Here is a 22981-nt window from a genome sequence, read left to right on the forward strand (position 1 = left end):
GAACCCAGCCTGATCCAACGTGAACCAACTTTGATAAAAGGGGTTAGATGGGTTGGGTTGGGCTGCGTTGAGAGACTTAGAGGCGGGTTGGCCATCCTCAAGCCGAGTCTAGGGTTGGGCTAAAAACATTTCTTTTGGAATTCTTTTATAGAAAGTTTTTCATTTCCATTACTTAAAAAGGAAAAAAATCATTTTATGGCTTATATTATTTAAAAGGATATATTATTTAGTTGAAGGAGATAAATATAGAATTTATACGGCCTTTCATCATATCTCAAGGGTAGTATCTTTATGGTACTACCTTTATGTGTTCATACGGCCTTTCATCATATAATTTCTCCTATAGATAAATGGAATTTGGTTTTTCATGTGTAATCAAACAATGGAAATCAAGAAATTCTAGAAAAGTTATTATTTTCCAAACCTTTTCAGAAAATCATTGCAATCCACACCGTACGCGAGGGGGTGTTTGGATCTAAGAAAAGAAATTGATGGAAAATATATATTTTTCCAAGAAAAAAAGGTCTAGTAGGTTATTAATTAATTTTCTTTAAAATTAGGGAAAATTTTCCATTTTTTGAAAAAAAATCCATGGAAAATGAGTTAACCAAATTCTTGAAAATGAACTTTTCATGGAAAGAATTTTCAATAAAAATCTCCCAATCGTCTAAAATCTAAACTGCCCTTACAATTACAACATTTCTATCCTTCGTCTTTTCTTGAAAATGAAGTATCTTAGGAAGGAACATGCTAAAAACAAAATCATAGTTAGGCATCCTCATATACTAGGCATTCCTGCCTAGTATATGTGATCAGATCAGAAAGAGAACCATAAGTTCGACCAAATGGCCCATTGAGAACACTTTGATCAGATGAACCTATCGAGTCTCGTTTGGGGTTCCACTAAGAAAAGCAGTTGATTTTTGTATTGGCCCTGTTTGGATTGCAGAAATTTCATGGAAAAGTTTGGAAAGCAAAAATATCTCTAAAAGAAATATAACTTGAACCAGCCCTATTCAATTATTTGCATGGAGGACCTTCAATTTATGATGAGACCCCTACAAGTTACTAGAGGAATGCTAGACTCACATGAGCCCTTGCAAAAAATCAGGGAAAGGGCGCCCTCATTGGTCAAAACCAATTTAGGATGCTCAGAAAATCATGGTTATAACTGCCATAAAGGAGTTTTGACCAATTAGGGCGCCCTTTCCCTCATTTTTTGCAAGGGCTCCTGTGAGTTTAGCATTCCTTAAGTTACTATAATGATATTATTTCCCACTAAAATGTGGAAACAAAAAAAGTGTCAAAAAAAACTTTCTCGTTAGAAATATTTTTCTTGCAATCCAAACGGGCTCTAATGCGTGGAATGTCCATTTGGCAAGATCACGTGGGACCAAAAATTGCCTTTTACCGCTGATCTTGAAAACCCATTTTTTAATCTCAGCCATTCACGGAAAACTGAACGGGCTGATTTTGGACAACACGCTTGGTCACAGCGGAGGTAAAACAGCCTCAGTAAATGGGGTGGAATTATCATTTGCTTCTCTCTTTCTCTCTCTCTATGATGTGATATATTTACCTATTTGGCTCTATGTACCAATAATGGCTCTATGTACCAATAATCTCAGCCAATCACTTCATATGTAGTCTTTCAGGCCACTGAATGGGGGAAGGCATGAAGATCCAAGTCAATGCAACCTAATGGAATATTTGGGTTACCTTTTAAGGTAAGTTTGAGCATGGCTAATGATCCTTGTTGGTAATGTATATGATGTGTGACCAATCTATATATAAATGTATGGGTGAAGTATGAACAAGATATATGGGGTTTGCTTGAACATTATCGTTGCATGAGAGAGAGAGAGAGGAAATCTTATTTGTCACATCCAAAATTGGGAAAATGTTGGCAGCAAAATGCACCTTCCCTCCTTGGCCAACAATATTTTTTCCATGTTGTAATGAGACCAAGCAAGCTAGTGTTGGCTCCTGGCATGGGTAATTTTTCTGCCCAAAGGTGATGAATTACTGTAGTTCCATATTGACTATGTCTTTGAAGGAATATTGGTGTAAAAGATTTAGGTGGAACTTTTTGTATGACAGAAATCTATGATCACATAGTTGGGACTTAAGGATTACTTAGAATATATTAGAAAGCCTACAATGACAAAGGTCCTTAAATTGTCAACATGGATAAGGCCCCACTAGTGGTTCCCTTACGGTTAGTGAGAATATATTCAGTTAACTTTACAAGTCCCCGGATCAAATAGGAGTAAATGAAGAGAATCCCTTATAGTTCCACTATTAGGAATCTCATTAATGGTTAAGTTTGCACCTATCTCAGCATAACTTATGTGGTGGGCCAGCTTAGAAGGTATCAATGTGATCCTATGAATGGATCATTGGGAAGCTGCAAAGAAGGTTGTGTGTTGTTTGCAAGGGACTGAAGACTCACGTATAGTAAATCAGATGACCCTAAGGAAATTGGTTGATCTGATTTCGATTTTGTAATTATCAGACACCTAGAGTTCTGCTTAAGCATATTTTGGCAGAAATTCTTAAATGGTGGAAGAACGTAAGATATATATGCACCATTAGTTGCTTCCACCTAGGGTTTGGAGTTTATGGTGTGTTACAAGGCCCTAAACTATGCCTTGTAGTTGTGAAATTTTGTCTCAGGGTGTTCAACAAGTTACTGAGAATGTGTTGTGATAATTCCATTGCAGTTTTATTTTTTCCTTAGTTAATGTTTTGACATATTGTCTTGAGGAAGATAATTCATGATCAATTAAAGTCTATTGGGTACATAAGTACCGCACTTATGTTAGCAGATCCAATAACGAGAGGCTTACCACTTAAGGTCGTTAATGACCATAAAGTGCGCATAAGGTTGGTGGGTAAGTCCGATTACGTTGATTGGTGGGAGTTTGCATAAAGGTTATAGATATTGTAATGTGATCACTTTTGAGCTTGATCCTGATTAATAAAGTTGTCTGCTTTTCCATTATTTGTATAGCGCACATTGAATGGATGTTTTTGTAAGCAGAATGTCAGTAATGACATAAAGTGGACCATGTTTAATTCATATCGATAAGTTTGCTAGCATTATGATCGTGGGGAGGTCATTGGATAATTTAACTTTCCAATGATTACATGATCCATTGTTGGTACACTTATTGAACGGAATATAAAGTTGTTGATATGGAAGGAATAAAGCCTATGCAGGCCAAGTGAGGACTATTGGAAAGTTTCTAAACTTGATAGAATCCCTAAAAGACAATGATTGCTATGTTTAGGCTTGCTAATTTGAGTGTGGCCTTGTATGTTTAGTAACTTTTCATGTTTATAGGGTAATCCCTTAAATTTGGAAACATTTGGGAAGAGAAAGATGACTTTAATTGCACTTTCTAATTAAGGTTTAATTGCTAAACGAATTTGGGCACTTTAGGAAAGCTCTATGGGAGCTTTTGCCTATAAAGGAGACCCTTTGCCCCTCTTGCTATACACCACAACACTAGAACTCATTGAGAGAGAGAGAGAGAGAGTTCACTTTTGAGATGTTTCTCATAGACCTATTGGTGTGTAAGGCAAGAGAAGTATCAAGGGGCGCTTCCGGGCCTTTGCCGTGCTCGAGAAAGCTACGAGGATGGTCAATTACACACGTTCAAGCACAAGCCATCTTGAAAGGTACATCAAACCCATCTCGTTAAAATCAACTTTTTCTTTGTTTTTCATTTCCAAAGATCCAAAGGGATCGTTAAGTAATGTTTTAAAATAACACTTAAGACACGGCTGCCTTCCCTACTTTTGTGCGCTAGGTTACTGTACCAATAATATGGGTTGGAAACGGACTACTCATAAATTTAACACTGCATATTGAAGCATCACATAATCTTCTCAACATAACTTTTTTGTCTTAACCAGATTTTCCTATGCCTCCTCTCCTTAATTACATTCAACCCATGAATTTTACTCACGACCCTTCAATCCTTTATTTCAAATTCCTTAGCCAATCGAGCCTTGGCGTTTCTTGCTATTTCTTACAACAATCATGTCATCAATATACTCTGAAGTAACCATCACTATAATTACAATAAATATGCACATTGATTAGCCTCACATTGATGAAAACCAAGGCTTACAATGAAAGAATCAAATTGCGTGTACCAATACGTTGGGGTCTGCTTTAAACTATAAAGCGACTTGTTCAACTGACAAATCAAATTTCTTTTGTTTCTCTCACCAAATCCTTCAGTATGCGTCATATAAATTTCTTCCTTGAGCTCCCCATGTAAAAATATTTTTTTACATCTAATAGCTCTAGCTTGAAATCTAGAACAACTGCCAAAGCTAAAACAACTCTAATGTTAGTAGTACAAACAAACAGAGAAAAAATCTCATCAAAATCAATACCTGCCTTCTAAGTATAACCCTTTATCACTAAGTAAGACTTGTATATGTCGGCGTTCCCCTGTGATTCAACTTGTAAACCCATCTACAACTAATTGCCATGCGCCCTATGGGCAACTCCACGAGACTTCATATCTTATTTATAAGCAAGGTCTTCATTTCCTCCTCCATGGAGCATCTCAACTAACTAACATTGACCGCCTCACAAGAGTATATATAAGAAGTTGGCTTACGTTCCTCTGATGAGCACTAGCATTATTATCTTAAGACTTGAAAGACGTACATAATCACACAACCTAGTGGGAGGCCTGATTGACCTTCTAGGCCTACTAGAACTGACATGGGCTTCCATAAGTGGAGTCTCATCTTGGTGTAAATCTTAAAGTTCTTCATGCTCAACCTCAAGTTCTTAATCTTGAACAATCTCTTGTTGACCTTCAAGAGCATCAGGCTATCCCCGATCTCTATCAACAACAAGCTCAAATTCAACTACTCTTGCTTTTGGATCACTTGAATTCCTCTACATAAACTCTTCTGCTCTATTTGGTTGCTTATAGATGGCTGGGAGATTAGGAGAAGAATAAGTCAAAGAGAAAAAGACAAGCATGGAAGATGGGAAGAATATTAGGAGGAAGATTTGTGAGTAATGTTTGGTTGCGCAAGAAAATTAGCGGAAGGTGTAGGGTGTCGTTATCAAAATATAGGGTGGAAGAGAGAGAAAGGGAAGAGAGAGAAAGAGAGAGAGAATAAGACAAGAATCTTCTCCTAATTCTCCACACAAATTTCTCCATTTTGGTGAAAAAAGGGGAGAAAATTATTGGGGGGGGGGGGGGGGGGCATCTCCGCCACGTAGGCGCCACCTAAGATAAAATGCAATAATGATGTCTAGAAGTTGTCTAGTGATCAAAGGTCTAAATGACAACCAAACATGCTTTGGGGAGATCTTTGGAAGATCTCAAGCATTTGAAACTCCTACAATCCCTCCTAAAATGAGCAACCAAACAACCATGAAAGACAAGATCTCAGGTAATAACAAGTTTGCAGGCAGTAAGACCCTGGAATCCATCTCCCTTTGTCACACTTTCATAATCTAGAAAGATACGTCTCTTAGAATTCATATCTATCATGGGTTTCTTCTCCTTAGGAACCCACATATAAGCATCACAACCAAACACGGACATGGAAGAGCAATTTATAGGCTTGCTTGTCCTAATCTCTTACAGAATTTTTAAGTCAAGAGATATGGTAGGTGACATATTCACCAAGTAGTAAGTTATATTAACAACCTCAACCTAAAAGTATTTATCAAATTTTACAGTACTCCATGTACTCTCCAATAGAGTTTGATTCATCCTTTCACCCATACCATTTCGTTGTGGTGTGCCCGGAACTGTCAAGTACCTTTGAATACTATGCTCACTGTAAAATTTATTAAAACTCATTGGAATAAAACCCTCCTCTGTTGTTAGTCCTTGGACACTTTTGTTTTTTGAAAATTAATTAGTCCTTGGACACTTGATCTTCAAAAACTTGTGGTTCTTGACCAATGCTTTTAATTTCGTAAATTTTCCAAAAAATTCAATTCTTTTAAGTATAAAATCTATGTTTCTGTGAAAAATCATTAATGGAAGAGACAAATTATGAACAAGCACTTAAAGATTCTACTGGTGATTCCCATGTACCGGCATGAATCAATTTAAGAAAGCTTTTACTTCTATTGGATGATAAAGAAAAAGACAACCTACGTTTGTTTTGAAACAAGCAATCTTTATAGAAATCTAAAGTAGACTTTAAATTAGAAAGAAGATTTTGTTTATAGAGTACCTAAAATCCACTCGCACATGTGACCTAACAGCTTGTGCCATAATATGAAAGACTCAATCCTAGTGCTTGTAACAACTGCACCCCCACCAAAGTTTCTCCAGCCAACATGTATAAGCAGCCCGCAAAATCCCCCTTTGCCACTACCAATTTGCCTTTAACAACTTTCAAATGACCATTTTCTCCTGTGAATTTTAAATCATGTTGATCAAACTTTCCAAGTGATAGAAGACTTTTCTTTATTACATAGCGAACATCCAATATGGTGCACACAGCACCATTAAGCATCTTGATCCTCACATCTCCAAGTCCCACTACTTTACACTAATTATTGTCTCCCATATAGAAAACACCGCCATCGCACGAGTGGTGTATGGAACCAATCCAAATTGGGTGTCATAAGAAAAGATGCACCCGAGCTAAGAATCTAATGCTTCATCCTATCAACCATCTCTAACAGTGCCATCACATCTCCACTTTTTAGAACATTGGAATTGTTCTCTTCTAACAAATTTCCTTTGGGAAGTATTAGAACCAGGTTTTGAGTCCTCTCCACCACTCCTTTTCTAAGTCGCAGTCTCTCTTCACATGACTAATTTTGCCAAAATTCTAACATTTTACTTTCTTTCTCCCTTTGGATTTTGATCTTGACTTGTTCCTCTTCAAGAAGATCTTGCTTGCCAATGACTTTCTCTCGTATACCTTCTTCAAAATTCTCCCACCTCCCCTCTGCAATTGTCTTAGTTTCAACATTGAACAATATGGTATCGTCCTAAGCAAGAAGCAAATTTGCATGTGCAATTTGGTCTTTTCATCAAACTCATCTTTTATTTCTTTTGGTTTCTTTTCTCTCCCCAAAAGAGTAACAATACAACCATCATTGACTAACACAACATACATTTTTTGTTTCCACCATGTAAAGTTTATGCCATGAAACCTTGGAATCTCAAACTTGGGTGTAACTTTGTCATTCATCTGGGACAATTCTACAACAAGATAAACACTCCTCTACACTGATCTAAAAACTTATAGCTCTGATACCAAATATTAGGCAGAACAACCCTAGTAGAGACTAGAATAGTTGCAAAAAATAGATCAGTATATATAGTACCCACACAAGCAAAAGAAAGAAAAAAAAATAGAGCAAGTAACAAATGCAACTCACACAAATCAGACTATAGATTTAACGTTGTCAACAATGAGCTATGTATGTGAGAAAAAATGGCAGCAACAAGTTACAAACAGAAAACAGAGATGCAAACTTAGCTTCTCCAAGAGCAAAAACCCTATTTTGTTTTTTGCATTTCCTTGCGCTAGAAGCTGCAGCGTCGAAACAATAATGTAAGTGATATCAGCACAATCATATTTTGATATTTTTACTAACCCATCTTGTCTTTTAGTATTTAAAGAGCCGTCAAAAGATTATTACATTTCTCAAGAAGCTCTCACGAGCCAATTAAAGAAGAAAAGACAGCTGGATTTGTGCAAATATCAAAATATATTTGTGCTGATATCATTTCCCTAATATAAAGCGGCTCATTTTGACTTTTGGCCTCACAAGAGCTTTTCACATGACAAGAAATTGAGCAAAATCCCATCACGGTAATACGTCTCATCCCTCTTACAATAAACAAAGGGAAATGATTTCAACACAAACATTTTTGATATCAAGACGCTCATCTTTCTTGTTTTTTAGTATTTAAAGAGCTGTAAAAGGGTACAAGTAAATACTAAAAGACAAGAAACATGAGCGTCTCCTATCAAAACATAGCCTAGATTTAATATCACCACCCAACACATTGGTTAGATCCTATTTGTCAAACAAAAGATTCGTCTTAAGTGCTCCAAGTGGCCAAATCACCCGAGCAATTTTACTAATGCTTAAGATTGATACGGATGCTAAGGCAAATGCATATCTACTCACATAGAATGTTATCTGAATTGTTTTCTTTTCCCATTAGCCCTGCTAATCGTGCCTAACTTGTGGATTTGCACTAATACTATTTTCTTATCTTCATCTTAACATTATTATAGAGCCCCAAATCAACTTCGTGATTGAATAATTACTTATTTTTTATCTGCTGAAAATTGGAGATTGGTCGTGTTGGAAATAAAGTAAACGTCAATGAAATAATCTCTTAATCTTAAGGCCATGTTTGGGGCTGCCCCTCTCAGACAATTGAGCCCACGAGTATTCCATGGAATAATTTTTCATGGTTGCCAAACACTGCCTAAATCATGGTTTAGAGGCTCGCTTCTAACATGTGAATTGATTTTGTATTTGTTATATTAAATTAGATTAGAGGATATAATCCCTAAGGTGATAATTTCTCATCATCTCTTGATTTAGAGATGCAAAAGTGTTCCTTTTGCAGTAGTGGGTACACATAGGGATGAGATGAGAATGAAAGAGACCTCCTCTATCAAGCAAAGATCAGTTTAAATATTGGAAATACTAACAATGCCCCCACCTCCAATACCTTATAAATATCATACTTGAGTTTCTCTTCAGAGTAGGAAACCAAGCAAAGGAAATGGCTCTGGGAAGAGGCAGTTGCATAGTGGCTGTGTTTCTTGCTTTCATAGTAATATGTTGGTCGAGTGGCACAAGTGCTTCCACGACCCATGTGGTTGGGGACTCACAAGGGTGGGGTTTCTCAGTCTCATATGAAGATTGGGCTAGTGGAAGACCCTTTGCTATAGGAGACACTCTCGGTATATTCCCTGTTTGTACCCACTTATTTTCATTTCCCCTGTTTGGATTGCATGAAAAGCATTTCTGATGAAAATTTTTATTGGGAAAGTTTTTTTTCTTTCCACAATTTTGAGGGAAATGATATTACTATAGTGATATCATTGTAAAATTAAAGGCCCCTCTGAATAAAATATGAATAGGGTCGGTTCAAGTTATATTTTTTACTTTCAAAACTTTTCCAGAAAATTCCAGCAAGATGAACAAGGCCTTAGGCTCTGTTTCTTTCAACGTAAAATGGAAGTGAAACAAATTTTATGCTCATTTTTAAGTGTGAAAGTGACTTCAAAATTTGTATTTACACCCATATTACGTTGAAAGGAACAGAGCCTTATTTTCACTTATGCAGGAAAAAGGTCCTTCAATTTACGATAATATTCCTCTTAACCACAATCATATGATCACCCGCTAAATTGTGGAAAATGAAAATTTTTCCAGCCATAAATATTTCTCTTAAAATCAAAACAGGGACTAATGGATCTACAAAAACGAAAATTATGAAAAATAAATTTTTCTGTGGAATAGTAGGTTTTCAATTTTCCTTGAACACATGGAAAATTTTCAATTTTAGAAAATAAAAACTCCATGTGAAATGAGTTAACCAAAGGCTGGAAAATGCATTTTCCATTGAAAAAAATTTCCAATATAAATTTTCCCTAAAATCCTAACAGCCCCTACAATGGCAATATTTCCACACCTGTGTTTCTGTTTTTTTTCCCCTAAAAATGAAGTCATTTTCAGGAAGGAAAAACACTAAAAAGAAAGTCACGGTTAGGCACCTACCTAAAAGACACTTAGTGGGCAACACTTCTGACATACTTACCTGTTTGGCTCTGTATAGTCATGATAGATGGACCCCATTTCAAGGACTCGACGGTTTAAAATGGTTTGCTTATAGTACACATGTGCCCCTTAAATATTTCATTAGGTTCCCTCTAGAAAATAATTTCCAGACCAATCCAAAGTTACTAATTGTAGGATCCTTGTCTACTGCAGTATTCAACTACGCAGCTGGGCAACATAACGTGGTTCCAGCTAATATTGCGGAGTATAGAAGTTGCAAGGCTGGTACATCCAAGGCTGCAACGAGTGGGAACGACAAGTTCAGTCTAAAGAAGGGGGCCAACTTCTTCATCTGCAGTCTTCCAGGCCACTGTGAGGCCGGGATGAAGATCCAGGTCAATGCAAACTGATGGAAAGGCGCTACTTGTCATTTAGATTACTTTTAAGGTATGTTTTAGCATGGGATTAAGACCCTGAAGGGCGATCACTCTTGTATGATTCTCAATAAAGATCGTTGTTGGTAGACTGGTAGTATGATGTATGAACTATCTATATCTATATAATATGTATGGGTGAATTATGAATAAGATATATAAGGTTTGCTTGAACACTCTTGTTGCATATGAGAGAGAGAGAGAGAGAGAGAGAGAGAGAGAGAGAGAGAGACTATTGGCTGATGGTGTGTGTGCAAATGTGCCAAAACTGTTGGCTGATGGTGTGTGCGCAAATGTGCCAAAACTGGTAGCAGTTCAACATATTCAGCTAATTTCAAGTTAAAGCACCAAATTAAAGGTGCAATCGCTCGCGAACAGATGATTTATCGGTTGCCCGTTTGATCACTTGCCTGAATCAATTGACTACCAATTTTTTCAAGAGACCAAGGAAATTTATTTTCCAAGGGGAAGCTAAGAGAGTACATCTGCACCATATACAAACCATGTTAAACCCATCAAGACCTTAAGCATGGGTACATCTATCATGACTACATAGAACCAATAGGTAAATATATCACATGCAAGAGGTAATCATATTTGTTGAGAAAATCTGCGGGGCAATTCCGATTCGATCATGCACAACTAAACGAAGAAATAAAAATAAACACAAACCACAAAATGAACACCATATCTACCACAAAATGAACACCATATCTTATGAGGTTAAGCTAAATTGCCTACGTCTCAAAGATTGATTGGCTGGTGGAGATTGGAGATTCGTTGAGATCCGCTTCCTCATAGTGCTTAGGGAACAATATGGGCGAGAACACAATCTTCGCTGTGAGAAATCAAAATACAAGGATTACAACAAGATGAACCGACAAACCTACAAACTCACAAACCCTTTTCCTTATCATCTCAATTAAGACCGTACATAAGTGCAACCCGAGAAAAAGCCCCAAGAAGCAACTCTCTCTCTCTCTCTCAAGAGAAAACCCGCTCTTGCTGCCCCTTAGCCTTCTACAATTTTGGCCGTGAATAGAATATCTTTTTATACCCAGGTTTTGTAAAAACCTAAACCAGCATACTTTCCCCCTATAATCAGGAATGAAGGCAACTTTCTATTTTTGCTTCTCACTCAACGTGGAGGAAACAAGGCAACTTCCCAACAATCTCCACCTTGGCTTGTTTTCCATCCACCTGAAGATTTTTCATTAGTGTCACCACTGGTCCGCTGTAAACTATCATTAACCTTCAGAAGTGCCAGCTACACACTACTGGACCATTTATTCATTATTAAGGCCCTGTTCAGTTGGATTTTGACTCCAAAACAGATTATTAGACTCAAAATTGCGTTTAATTTTTTTGTCCAATAATCAGTTTTGGACTCAATCAATTCTCAAAAAATCCAAAGTGAACAAGGCAAAAGGAAATCGGCCATTTATAGCATGGATCCATTGCCGTAGTAAAGCAAGCAGGTCCATGAATATTGTTGGCCATCACAAGTCTTACCCATTGCCCTCTATTGCCACCCTCATTGATCTCATAAAACATAAGGGAATTTCTCTTAATTCAAAGAAAATATATAAAAAAAATAACAATTATTTAAGCTCAAAATCAATTAAGTTATTAGTGCAGCTTGGGCTGAAGAATTACCACATGTGAATTTCATGTTTGTTACGTTGTTCTTTTGGTGGGTATGTTTGATAGAATCATTGTCTAATCTTTGGTTAGAGGAGATCGTTGAGACTTGAGAGTCTACAAAGGAAGAAGGAAGAGCTATTATGTTTTTTTTTTAATTTGCTATTAAAATTGCAAATTCGGATCAATGAACCAGTCATCTTTTATACATCTTCCAACCAATTTCTCTATGTATTTTACAGGAATGATATCCACACTCCCTTGTTCTGATAATGACACTCCTCACTTTATTAAACACTTGTGTGATTAGCTGGTGATAGCGTTTAGGAAATCATACACCCTTTTAACAGGTAATAGAAAAGTGTAAAACAAAGAGGACTGCAATTGTTTAAAGAAGGGGTATTTTCATAGGCTGAAATACATGGGTCTATTCAAATGCTCAAGAACTAAGCTGATTCAGTATTAAGAGTAAGTGAAAAACTTGCTTTAAGTAATCCAAAAAACTGAAATGCCTAACATATAAGCTGTTTAACTTCAAAAGACTGGATAAGTTCTAAGCAAAGTGAGACTGGGGCACCCCAGGTAATCCAAGCAGAGCTTATAATAGCTGTCATACAGCCCCCACGGGTTAAACAAGAAATACCCAACATTGACTGAAGAAGCAACAACATTGATTCAAAGAAAGAATGTGGTTCTCAAGTTTCAGAATCGAACCAATTTAGTTCTTTCATGACCCAACAGCCCAAATCTTTTTTGTAAATACAATCGGAAGCAACAGAAAGGAAAAAAAACACAGAGTACTGATAGAATGCATGGAATGAGAAGCTATTCTTCCGCAGCAATAACATTGATCTCACCTTTTTCCAGAAGATCATAGAATGTCCTGACATAATGCACTAACGGAAATAGGTCCCAAGTCCTAACTACCCTTGAATTTAATTTGTGACTGGAAACTAGGTTTTTCTTATGCAGAAAACAGAAACCATAACGAAAGAGAAATTTAACGCAAAAAAGAACAAAGCAAAAAGCCATTTGAAAGCTCTAGAAATCACAGTTTTAATCCATATATTCCTCTACATCTGGTTCGCTAGATGCAAGATGAATTCTCAATCACAAGTACACAATCCAGACCGTCCCCTGATTCACCAGTCTGACCATCAGAGAACAGTTAGTTAGCTATCTAACCATTGCTTCACGACCGATCACTAACCTAACTGTCGTTACATGCCTGGCCGCTAACATGTGGTTCAAATCACGATAGATGGTGACCATGCTCTATGACTAACCAGAACCAAGCCCGATCGTGATGAACAACCTAAATATCAATATAGAAATTTTAAGGCATCTAATCAGACCTCGCAAAGATGCATACGTGCGAAGTGCGCCAGAAAGTGCTACATATGCCTCTATTGCCCTACAGCCCACTGCCCTGCATCGTGCACTCATATGGATAAGGCATTGCACCTCCTGTAATCTCTTTGCTAATGTAAGCAACGTGGATACTCGAAGGATCTCCTCTTGCTCAGCCTTAGGCTAAGGTTAGGTTGAGCTTAGACTTTTATTACAATGTAAAATGTATTTTTTAGTCCTACAAGGAAGCATAGGGAGCATGTATATTAAATTAAGGACATTGATCTTGTAGAACATGTATCTATTCCATAGTGAATACCGAATACTTCAAAACAAAAGTATAAGGGATAAAAAAATATGGTGCCTCTTTATTTCTTCATATTAAAAAAGAAAGAAAAAAACAACAACATTGTTCAGCTCTGATGGAAAAAGAACCTCATCAATTTATTTCAACACTTAAGACATGGACCATAATACAGACAACAATTTTAGTGGAATATGGTTATTTCAGCACTTAGATATGGACACTAATACAGTTATCTATTTTAGTGGAGTATTGTACGACACACAGATAATACATATAACAAATAAAAAGGAAAAGACTGCAAGGCATGCATATACATGATCTAAATGCATGTATATGCAGGTATAGCTGCTTTAAAATAGAAACAGGCATGGTCTTGGACCCATCCCGAACGGGCATCCAATGCTTAAGATAAAAGACTACAAAAATCAGACATTTAGCATTTCTTGGTCGAATCCTAAAGATATCATGATAACTAAATCTATATTAAAGAGATATATAAAAATATGTATGGTTACCTCTTATATTGGGATCATCCGTTTCCCTTCGCATGCATCACAGGTGGTGTACCCCATGCCTTCACAGTAAGGACACTTTGCTCCTTCATCCACCCACTCCAAAAACTGAGACATAAAATTCAGAAATAAAAAAACAAAGGCGAAATATAATGCAGCAAACACCAAAGGAGAAACAGAGACAGAAGATGTCAAAGCCCATCGAACCTGCTCTTCAATGTTCGGTTCACCAGTCCCATCACACTCTGTGACAAAATAAAGGATTCATAAGCAATGTATTATTTTTTTTTTTTTGAGACGATAAGTGATGTAATGTTTTATTGGAAAATGTCCCGAAAGTCCAAAAAACCAAGATTTCCTCCGACTTTCACATAAAAATCCCTCTTTCAATTAATTTTAAAATATGCCTTCCCCCATATAGGTAAGATGTAATCATACATCTATGACATCCATTCACAGCTTAATAGTTTTGAGTCAATTACATCTAATAAATCAAGGACTTCAGCATCATTAGTTTGTGAATGACCTAAGATAGAATCAGGAGTGTCCAAGACTTGGGTGGTCTTTAATATGAACAAGTGAGAATCAAACACTTCAAGGACTCCAGCACCATTAGCCTGTGAAGAATCTAGGCTAGAATCAGAAGCATCCAAGACTTGGATGGTCTCTGTTAGCAACATGTCGTATTGTACTATTGTTGACAGTTGGAATTTTTTATGTTTTATTTATTCTTTAGTGTTTATGCTTATATATACATTTCCCTCTTCCAATTAGTTGACTAATCAAGGGAAGCTTCGTAATTGTGCCTCATTATTAATAAGATTCAAGATAAGAAAGGTTATAATCTCTCTCTGACTTATTCTTCTTTTTCCTTAGTAACCTCGCCAAAGGAAAACAATGGGCGACTTTTATGTTTGTTCTCTATTAAGCTGGCCAAAACTCGAGTGGGTATTTCTTAACTCATATTATATAGCAAATACCTGTGCATAGTAAGTGGCCTTCCCCACGACAAGTAAGGCACTTTGTAGCAGCCCCAGCATTGTTTCCGATTATTTGTATGTCACTGCCTGTAAGTCTGGATGGCTCTTCCCACCGATTCTCTCCAAGAAGAAACACCCTATGTTGAGATACATCAACTTCTGCAACATCACTTTCTTTCACAACAGTCTTCTGGATCTCAGCGATCCTTGCTACAGGAGCAAATGCAGCTCCATTTGCACCATCCTACCAGAAAATAGAAGCCACATCCGTGCGTTACTAAACTGCCAATTGACCACAATAATAGACTTGCAAACTTTCATTCATTGAGGCCTGTATGAATAATTTTCCATTAAAATAAATGAGACAAGAGCTTCTAAATATATTCATAAGCAACAATCAAGACATGAATCCCTGAAGGGGACAATGCATTAAAAGTGGGCAGCTGATGGATCAAATATCATGTGATACTTCTGTCCTACCTCCTACACTGGACTACACGCTCGGGCACCATATAATTCCTCTTTATCAGCATATTATCAACTAATGTCATAGTCACAAATATTTGTCTGGGAAATTTCTCGGGAGGGTATATATTGGAGTATTTTAAATCTTTTTGTTCCTCTTGGGTATATATTGGAAATAATAGAAAAATAAAATATATAAAACATATACAATTCAAGAACAAAATGATAAAGATTTTATGATATTTTTTTGTCATTTATTGTATTATGTAGTATACTGGTATGTGTTATATAATTATATTTATATGAATTACATGTGGCGTGGTGTGTATGTATTATGTGTAAATAGTTTGTATGTGTTATATATTATTTGAAAGTAATGTGACATATACTAATATGTGTGTACGTTTTATGAGTTGCTTAGTATACGTTACAAACTTATAGGGTTTATGACTATTAATTAAATGTGAATGATAGTGGTGTTTACCATGCTACCATGTCAAGAAAGAGATGATGACATTATTGGCAACATGGGCATCAGTTCGATGACAATAGATAGAAGTCTATCTGCAATGACTGGCAACGTGCCCGAAGGAGGTTATGGAAGCAACAACAAAGGTGTTGAAGGGGTCCAAACTTGATAGGCATGAGAGGCAAAGGAGGAAAGAGAATTTCTAGGAATATGTGCTAGAAAGAGCCCATGATGGAATGGATTGCATCCAATTGAATCATGACGGAGATGATATCGGATATCCAGCATATGGGAAGACCGAAAGGTAAAAGATGGAGTGCAGACAGGTCATGAGAGAGTCCATGGTTCCTGAACATGAGAGGGTGCAGCTCGCTCAGACTAGAGTTGCCACCATGTTTTGATTCAAATTCTTTAGCAGGATAGCTCAGACAAAGAAGTAACTACGCGAGGAGGCTTTGCATTGGCTCTTTTGCTTGCTTTCCCTCTGATGTAGTTGTGCACTGTCACAAGTGGTGGAAGATAGTCCTTTCTTAGGACTTGAACCCTCTAAAGCTCAAGCTTGCGGTTCAATCCTATGAGGAACTAAAATTTCTTCCTGTACATTCCACGAATGTCCTCAACAATGGGAGCAATGGACTGGCAATGATCCAACTCTTCCCATTTTCTCTTGAGCATCCCATAATATTACTCAAATGACATCTCCCCTAAGTAAGATTTGCTATTTTATGGCGTAACTGATATACTCTAGCAGTATTTATGAGAATATGCATCTACTATTGTCTAGTACTACTGTGTCTCATACTTTTTTGAAAGTGCAAAGAAAAAGTAATCTCTTACTAATACTCGGTTGCATTGAATATGACCGTAAGTATTTCTAATTCACATTTGTCATAGTTGGGATCGTATTCCTTTGGTTCTTTTATTCTCTTACTCATATAACCCAATTAAGACTCGCTGGTAATGGGGACATCTTGGATGTCTGTGACCATTCCAAATAATTCGATCAGTCTAGTCTAACGGCTGTGCAGTGGATTCCAGAGTAGTCCATCTGACCACTTCCTTGGGTCAGAGGAGGGATCAAAATGGTCATGGAACTGCTCGATGATGCACTTTCAGAGTTTCCTGCCGTAAACATTTAAAGAAATGTACAAGGTGGTTGATTTGATTTCTCATTCAATTTTTCAAAAATAATCTTGAAAAATACCCCTTGATCGGTCAAAAAATCCTTCAAATAAATTATTCCAGTGTTTGAATAAAAACAGATCGGAATGGATCCAAACCACTTGCGCATCCTCTAGGTAGCCAAAAAAGTGATGGGAAGGTGACTGTTTTTCCTTCAAAATCTAGTAACCTATGCTTGGATCTGATTGAAGATAATCTAGATCTAGCCTCTATATTTACAGAAATCTGAAAATTGAAATACTCCACGTATGCTCTATGAAATCAAACAAAAAATCAATGAAAACTATCTATAAATACATACCTCAAGGATGGTATCCTTCAATCAATTGATTTTCCTTGCAGATCTAAAGGATGAGGAGTTATACGACTGATGATGTCAGTTGTGTGGCCTAAAGGGAGATGGTTCTTTCTTTCGTCAAGACTTCAACAGAAAACTCAACTTATTTGAATTTTGATAGGGTTAGAAAATATTCAGATTTGCTTCAAGATCGATGCTCTGGTACGATACACTCATATAGTTTGAAATAAAGAAACAAAGATGAAAAGGGAAGAGAGGAAAAAAGATGATAAGAAAAGATAGAAACGTGACATGAAAGGGGTCTGTTCCATCGTAGAGCATTCCCACAGATAGAACCAGAAATTTGAAAGAGGTGAAAATGGCTCTAGGAATTGAATTCAACCCAAAGATACTATACAAAACACCATAAAAAGCACAACAAACAATTAGGGAGGAAATCATGCTTTGAAACTTAGAAAGAAGTGCCTACAAATTTCAAGCAGCAGAAAATACTACAATAATAAACTTCATGAACTGTTACAGTAGATCCCCACGAATAACAGTACCCAAGCTCCAAACAAACAAATTCTTACTTCAGTTCCACGAATAACAGTACATATCTAATTTCCTAACTTAGAACCATTAGAGATAAAAGAACTACCAAGCTACTTTGCATCTGGATGGAAACCCAGAAACCTACACTTGTTCTAGTAGAACACCTAAAATACAATTCTTCAAACTTCTCAATTTTAACCCAACTTGAATTCCATTTTCAGCCTTGATTATACCCCAAACCACAATTTCAAAACTCCCCTGCACTGTTGTCGACTCGGGGGAGTCGAGTCGACTCCCTTTTATGTTGGCCGCATTCTTGTCCAAGCCTGCATTTTGCACTACAAAGTCGATCAATACTCTTTTGACCCACCTGAGTTAGGATTTGCTTTAGCCACATTTTGACCTGCATACGTGTTTTGAACACTGCCCCAAACTCTTAGATTTCCTTCGATTCCCCTATTCCAATTTAGGAATTAATCCAATTTCAAAACTTGTGTTCAATCATGGCTTTCTTGGTTTTCTAGAAAGCCATTGAGTTATTTCTGAAAAATTCTGGAAAAATACTAATAATTCCCAAAACTAAACTAAAAATAGGAATTCTAAAAGTTGAGAGTAGGTCACTGACAACATTGTGCTGACAACAGCTGTATATTAAACAGTTTCCTTTGGAGCCCACACTAACTCTTGTCCTTTGGAGCCTAAACTCCTTCCCCCTTCTCTCTCTTTCGTCTTTGAGGTAAGTCCAAAACTCCAAGATGAATTTAAGGGTTAGACATTGACATCAGGGTAGATCTGTTGATATGCAATTTTAGGTCTCATATGATGAAAGTGGATATGTACCAGAATGTACACAGAAATTACGTTAAAAAAATAAAATGAAAATATAACGAATGTGTTACAATGTTGATAACTGAATCAATATCCAATAACATATCTAGAGATCATAACTTGCAAGCTCCAAAATTCAAACTCTAGCAGCATATTAGACAAAGGCACGTCAGAAGTCAATAATTTAAATAGTTACTCCCGAATAAGCAATAATAGAAATGATAAAAAATTAACATGAGTGAGAATCTCCTTTCTGATCCTCATTTACCTTCAAACCAATATCAACCATTTCTAGCTCCATGAATAGCCTTTCCAAGAGTTCTGAAGTCATAATGCCATCTTCAGAAGCACCTAATGTTGCCTGGAAAACAAGACAATCTCAGACTTCAGCCCATGCGAGGGAACAAAGACAGAAAGTATAAAGGAGGAACTTATAAAAGGTATTTTAGTCATTTTGCTAAAATGATATAATATTGGCCCTCTTCTAAGACATGCTACAGGCCCTAATGTGTTGCCTTCTGCACTTCATTTTCAAAATAGGATGTAGCAAGGGTAGTAAATACTCACTTGCCATGTTTTTACAGCACGTTCTGTCCCACTTGAAAAGGTAGAGTACTCCATATCTTCCTCACCTGAATAGAACCCCAACTTTTGCAATGCTTCCTGACAATAATGTAGAAATCATGCTTTAGAATGCAGCCAAACTAAAATTTTACCAAGTTACATCAACCCATACATCTGAAAATTACCAAACAGTTATTGTCATGAAACCATCCCAATAGATTTAATTATTCACAACAAAAGAACCACCAATATTGTTTTTAATTTATGCATTGTAATTGACCACCTCGGTCATTTGGCATCGCCCTTCTTTGTTAATTAAATTTCATCATTTAAAAAAAAGATGGACACATATGCAAATAATGAAAATTTAAAATGAAACTTTAGGGAATGCAAGAAAATTATATATTTTATTTAAAAATAATAAAACATAAATTATTGTATTAAAAATAATAAATAATATTTAAAAAGAGGAATGCTAAACTCAGGGGTGCCCTTGCAAACAATGGGATGAAAGGGTGCCCCCATTGGTTGCACGTCACCGAAGTGCAATTATTGTTCTTTGACTTTTTCATAGTATAAATGCACTTTGGTGACTGCAGCCAATGGGGCGCCCTTTCATCCCATTTTTAAATGCAGAGCTCACATGGTTGAGAAATTCTATGCTATGCAGGAGATCCATCTCAGGTATGGCCTTATGTATTGCTTTGAGACAACCAAAGTTTCATTAAACTCTCACAGAACTCAATCTTCAATGTCATGACCAAACATATTGATATCGACTAGAATATCATTTGTGAGAAAGTGGAGAGCAGTGAAGTATTTCCTTATTATGTTAAGCACTATTATGATGTGAACCATTAGCAGTGATTCATCGAATTGGTTAGATGTAAAATAATAACATCCACTAAGTTATGAACAAACTACAGTATCTTCGCCAAGGGGATTCCAATTAATCACCATTTTTGAAATGGAAATTAATCACCATTATCACTCAGCAAATGAGCTTAACATACAGTTATCGTCTTTCGTATATGATTCGTAGTAATGAAGAAGAAGGTTGCTGCATTGGCAGCAAGGGCTTTGAGCCTCTGACAAAGGAGAAGAACCGTGATTATGTGGTGGATGTGGTAGTTGCGGAATCACTTGTTTTTTCTCAAAATTTTTTAGATGTCTGCCACAATGGGAGACCAATGGGTTTGATAAAAGAATTCAACCATAAGTTGAAACCTATGATAGAAAGTAACAATTGAAGAGTATTAGATCACGATGTCTAAAGTGGTTGAGAAACCTAGGAATTTTTCAAGGGACCAGGGGATTGAACAGACAAGGCATATTTAGGCCTAAATTCCGGATTTGAGATACAAAATTAGAGGAATTAGGTTAATGTTCAAGTGTAATGTTCAAGCATATCCCGCTCTACTTAGATGATTGAGTTTGCGAATTGGAATTAAAGAAAAATCGTACGCCTTGAGGTATTTCTCTACTTCTGAAAGCTTGGGGGTGAGTGTTGGAAGTTAGAACTTGTCGAAATTCATGTGGGGAGTATTTTGGTCATTTTGAATAATGGCATGTAAATATCAATTATGACATTTATTTTATTATTACTGAAAGGAAGGAACTGAATTATGAATCCACAATTAGTTTCTTCTACCTTTTCATTATCTTTATGATATATTGATATATCACATTCAAGTGAGATTTTATTGCATGTCCCATCCATGATGTCTCTAGCTTGATGAATGATCTGAATCTCATACATATGTATCATGAATTTAGGTTAAGGGAAGCCATGTCATCAAGGACACCAAATTATTGCCCTCACCTTCCCCTTTTAGTGCACTTGCCAGGATTCAACTCAAGACCCACAATTGTACCCATAGTGTTAAAAAATGCAGATTCGGCACGAAACGCGGCCGAAGAAAATCCTAGTCAACTTGGCACGACGCAGTCAAGTACTCGGTTGACGTGGCCGAGTACTTGGTTAACACGGTCATAATAGTGATAAACACGGAACGCGTCCAAGGTAAAAGGGAGTCGACTCGGGGGAGTCCATGATGACTATGAGGAGTTTAGCATGCCTATTGTAATAATTATCAAATTAGACTATTGAGTAATACAAGAAACACCATAGGATAAAGAATCAGCACTGTGGAAGAGTCTAAAAAAGCAGTGAGACAAGTTGCTACTATAGAGCCTCAAAATTCAACAAGGTTACTCAGTATCATTTCTAAAACAGCATCAATCTCCAGCCATCAGATCATAAACTATGGTTACTACTAAATCAAACAGCTTCTACAAAAATCCATTCTCTTTGCGTGTGTCAGTTTAAAAAGAAATCGCAAAAATCCACCAAAATTCAACAGAAACTGTGTCAATGAAAAGGATAATAAAAATATTGATAGTAATAATTTTAAAAACTCGCCTTAAATTTTGAAGTAGAAATTCAAGAAATCAACACCGATTCCGCGCAAACCTGCATCGCTAAGATCTCTTTGCCTTCCGAACCCTTCCTTAACGCTTTCTTCTTCTTCTTCTTCTCGACCTCTTTATCACTCTCTGAAACCCTAATTTCCTTCAAACCCCTAATTTCCTCAGAAACCATCTCCTTAACCTCTGCTTCTTCCAACAGAATCGGACGCGGTCCCATACCGCTTTCAGGAATCTGATTCTTCACCGATTTAAAATCCTTATCCTTCAAAGCTTGCAAAAGCGATCCGAGATTCGCCACTGTATCTGAAATTGAAGCTCCTTGTGATGATTTTTCGCGTTCTAGGGTTTCAATTCGGAGTTTCAGTGAGGAAATTTCTCGGAGGAGGAATTCGCGCTCGGATTTCCACCGAGATTCTTCTCGGATCCATCGCTGTTCTTCTCGGATCCACCGTTGCTCTTCTCGGATCCATCGGGCTTCTTCTCGTTCCCACGAGGAGGAAGAGGAAGGATTTGAGGAAGATAAACAAGCAGAAATGGGAGATCTATGTAAGGGTTTAGGTTTAGGTTTAGGGTTAGGGTTAGGGTTTCTTCGGGGTTGAAATGGGAAAGAAGTGGATTTTAGAGAGGTTTGAAATCCTTGATAAAGAGGTGGGAGAATTTGAAAAGAGAGGGGAAGAGAAGAAGCCATGAAGAATAGATAAGTGAGAAAGAAAAGGTTTGTGTGTGATATTTGATACTTTGATAGATAACGCTGATCTAAGCACCTCATATTATTTTTAAAAGGGCGGGAGTCTAACATGCGCTCATTGCGTAAACCTTTTCTGTCGAAGATATTTCCATTGAAAACTTTTCCATCGTAAATATTTTCATCGTAATTCAATGTAAAAATTTTCATTGTACAAATTTTTATTGAAGAGAAATGATACATTCGCCCTAGCCACAACTTTATAGTGCAAAAAGAGTAGTTATAATATACTAGTAGGCGGTTGCCCAAGGAACATGACCCCCTTGGAGGTTTTTGATTTTCTATCCTTGCCTAATTTTCTAGTTTTGTCCTCTCTTTTCTTTTCTTTTTTTCTCATATAGTGATCATCTCGGTCGTGGTCGTGGTCGTGGTGTGGTCGTGGTTGTATTTCTCCCTTCTTAATAAATCTTTTTACCATTCAAAAAAAAAAAAAGCTATTACATATCTTATAAAGGTTAAATTTTGTCTATTAAATAGCT

The 22981-nt window shown here is 36.8% G+C and overlaps 1 protein-coding gene and 1 pseudogene across 5 annotated transcripts; one reads left to right on the forward strand and one right to left on the reverse strand.

Moving 5' to 3' along the window:
* Nucleotides 1–8762: 8762 nt before the first annotated feature.
* Nucleotides 8763–10173, forward strand: LOC143891252 (basic blue protein pseudogene; annotated as a pseudogene).
* LOC143890103 (protein disulfide isomerase pTAC5, chloroplastic-like) lies at nt 10160–22505 on the reverse strand. Of its 5 annotated transcripts, none has more exons than XM_077394657.1 (7): nt 21801–22505; nt 19331–19426; nt 19032–19124; nt 14988–15231; nt 14215–14252; nt 14011–14115; nt 10160–10682 (listed from the first exon to the last, which is right to left on the reverse strand). In XM_077394657.1, the coding sequence occupies exons 1-6, from the start codon at nt 22443–22445 to the stop codon at nt 14014–14016; spliced, it is 1218 nt and encodes a 405-aa protein (XP_077250772.1). In that variant the 5' UTR covers nt 22446–22505; the 3' UTR covers nt 10160–10682; nt 14011–14013. The 5 variants fall into 5 exon arrangements, with proteins under 5 accessions (XP_077250772.1, XP_077250771.1, XP_077250770.1 ...); XM_077394656.1 differs by lacking the exon at nt 10160–10682 and adding an exon at nt 10772–11035; XM_077394655.1 differs by lacking the exon at nt 10160–10682 and adding an exon at nt 11037–11397.
* Nucleotides 22506–22981: the final 476 nt, after the last annotated feature.

Source organism: Tasmannia lanceolata, unplaced genomic scaffold, assembly GCF_043159265.1.
Source record: "Tasmannia lanceolata isolate RefF3 unplaced genomic scaffold, GAP_Taslan_0.1 ptg000013l, whole genome shotgun sequence".
Taxonomy (NCBI): Eukaryota; Viridiplantae; Streptophyta; class Magnoliopsida; order Canellales; family Winteraceae; genus Tasmannia; species Tasmannia lanceolata.

Bases quoted from the DNA above. Each gene is read 5' to 3' on its own strand.
- LOC143890103 (XM_077394657.1), bottom strand. From the start codon at position 22,445: ATGGCTTCTTCTCTTCCCCTCTCTTTTCAAATTCTCCCACCTCTTTAT. The intron at 15,232-19,031 runs GTAAATGAGGAT...ATTTTCTGGTAG, and splicing joins TGGTTGATATTGGTTTGAAG to GATGGTGCAAATGGAGCTGC. The intron at 14,253-14,987 runs GTATTTGCTATA...ATTTTGTCACAG, and splicing joins AGGCCACTTACTATGCACAG to AGTGTGATGGGACTGGTGAA.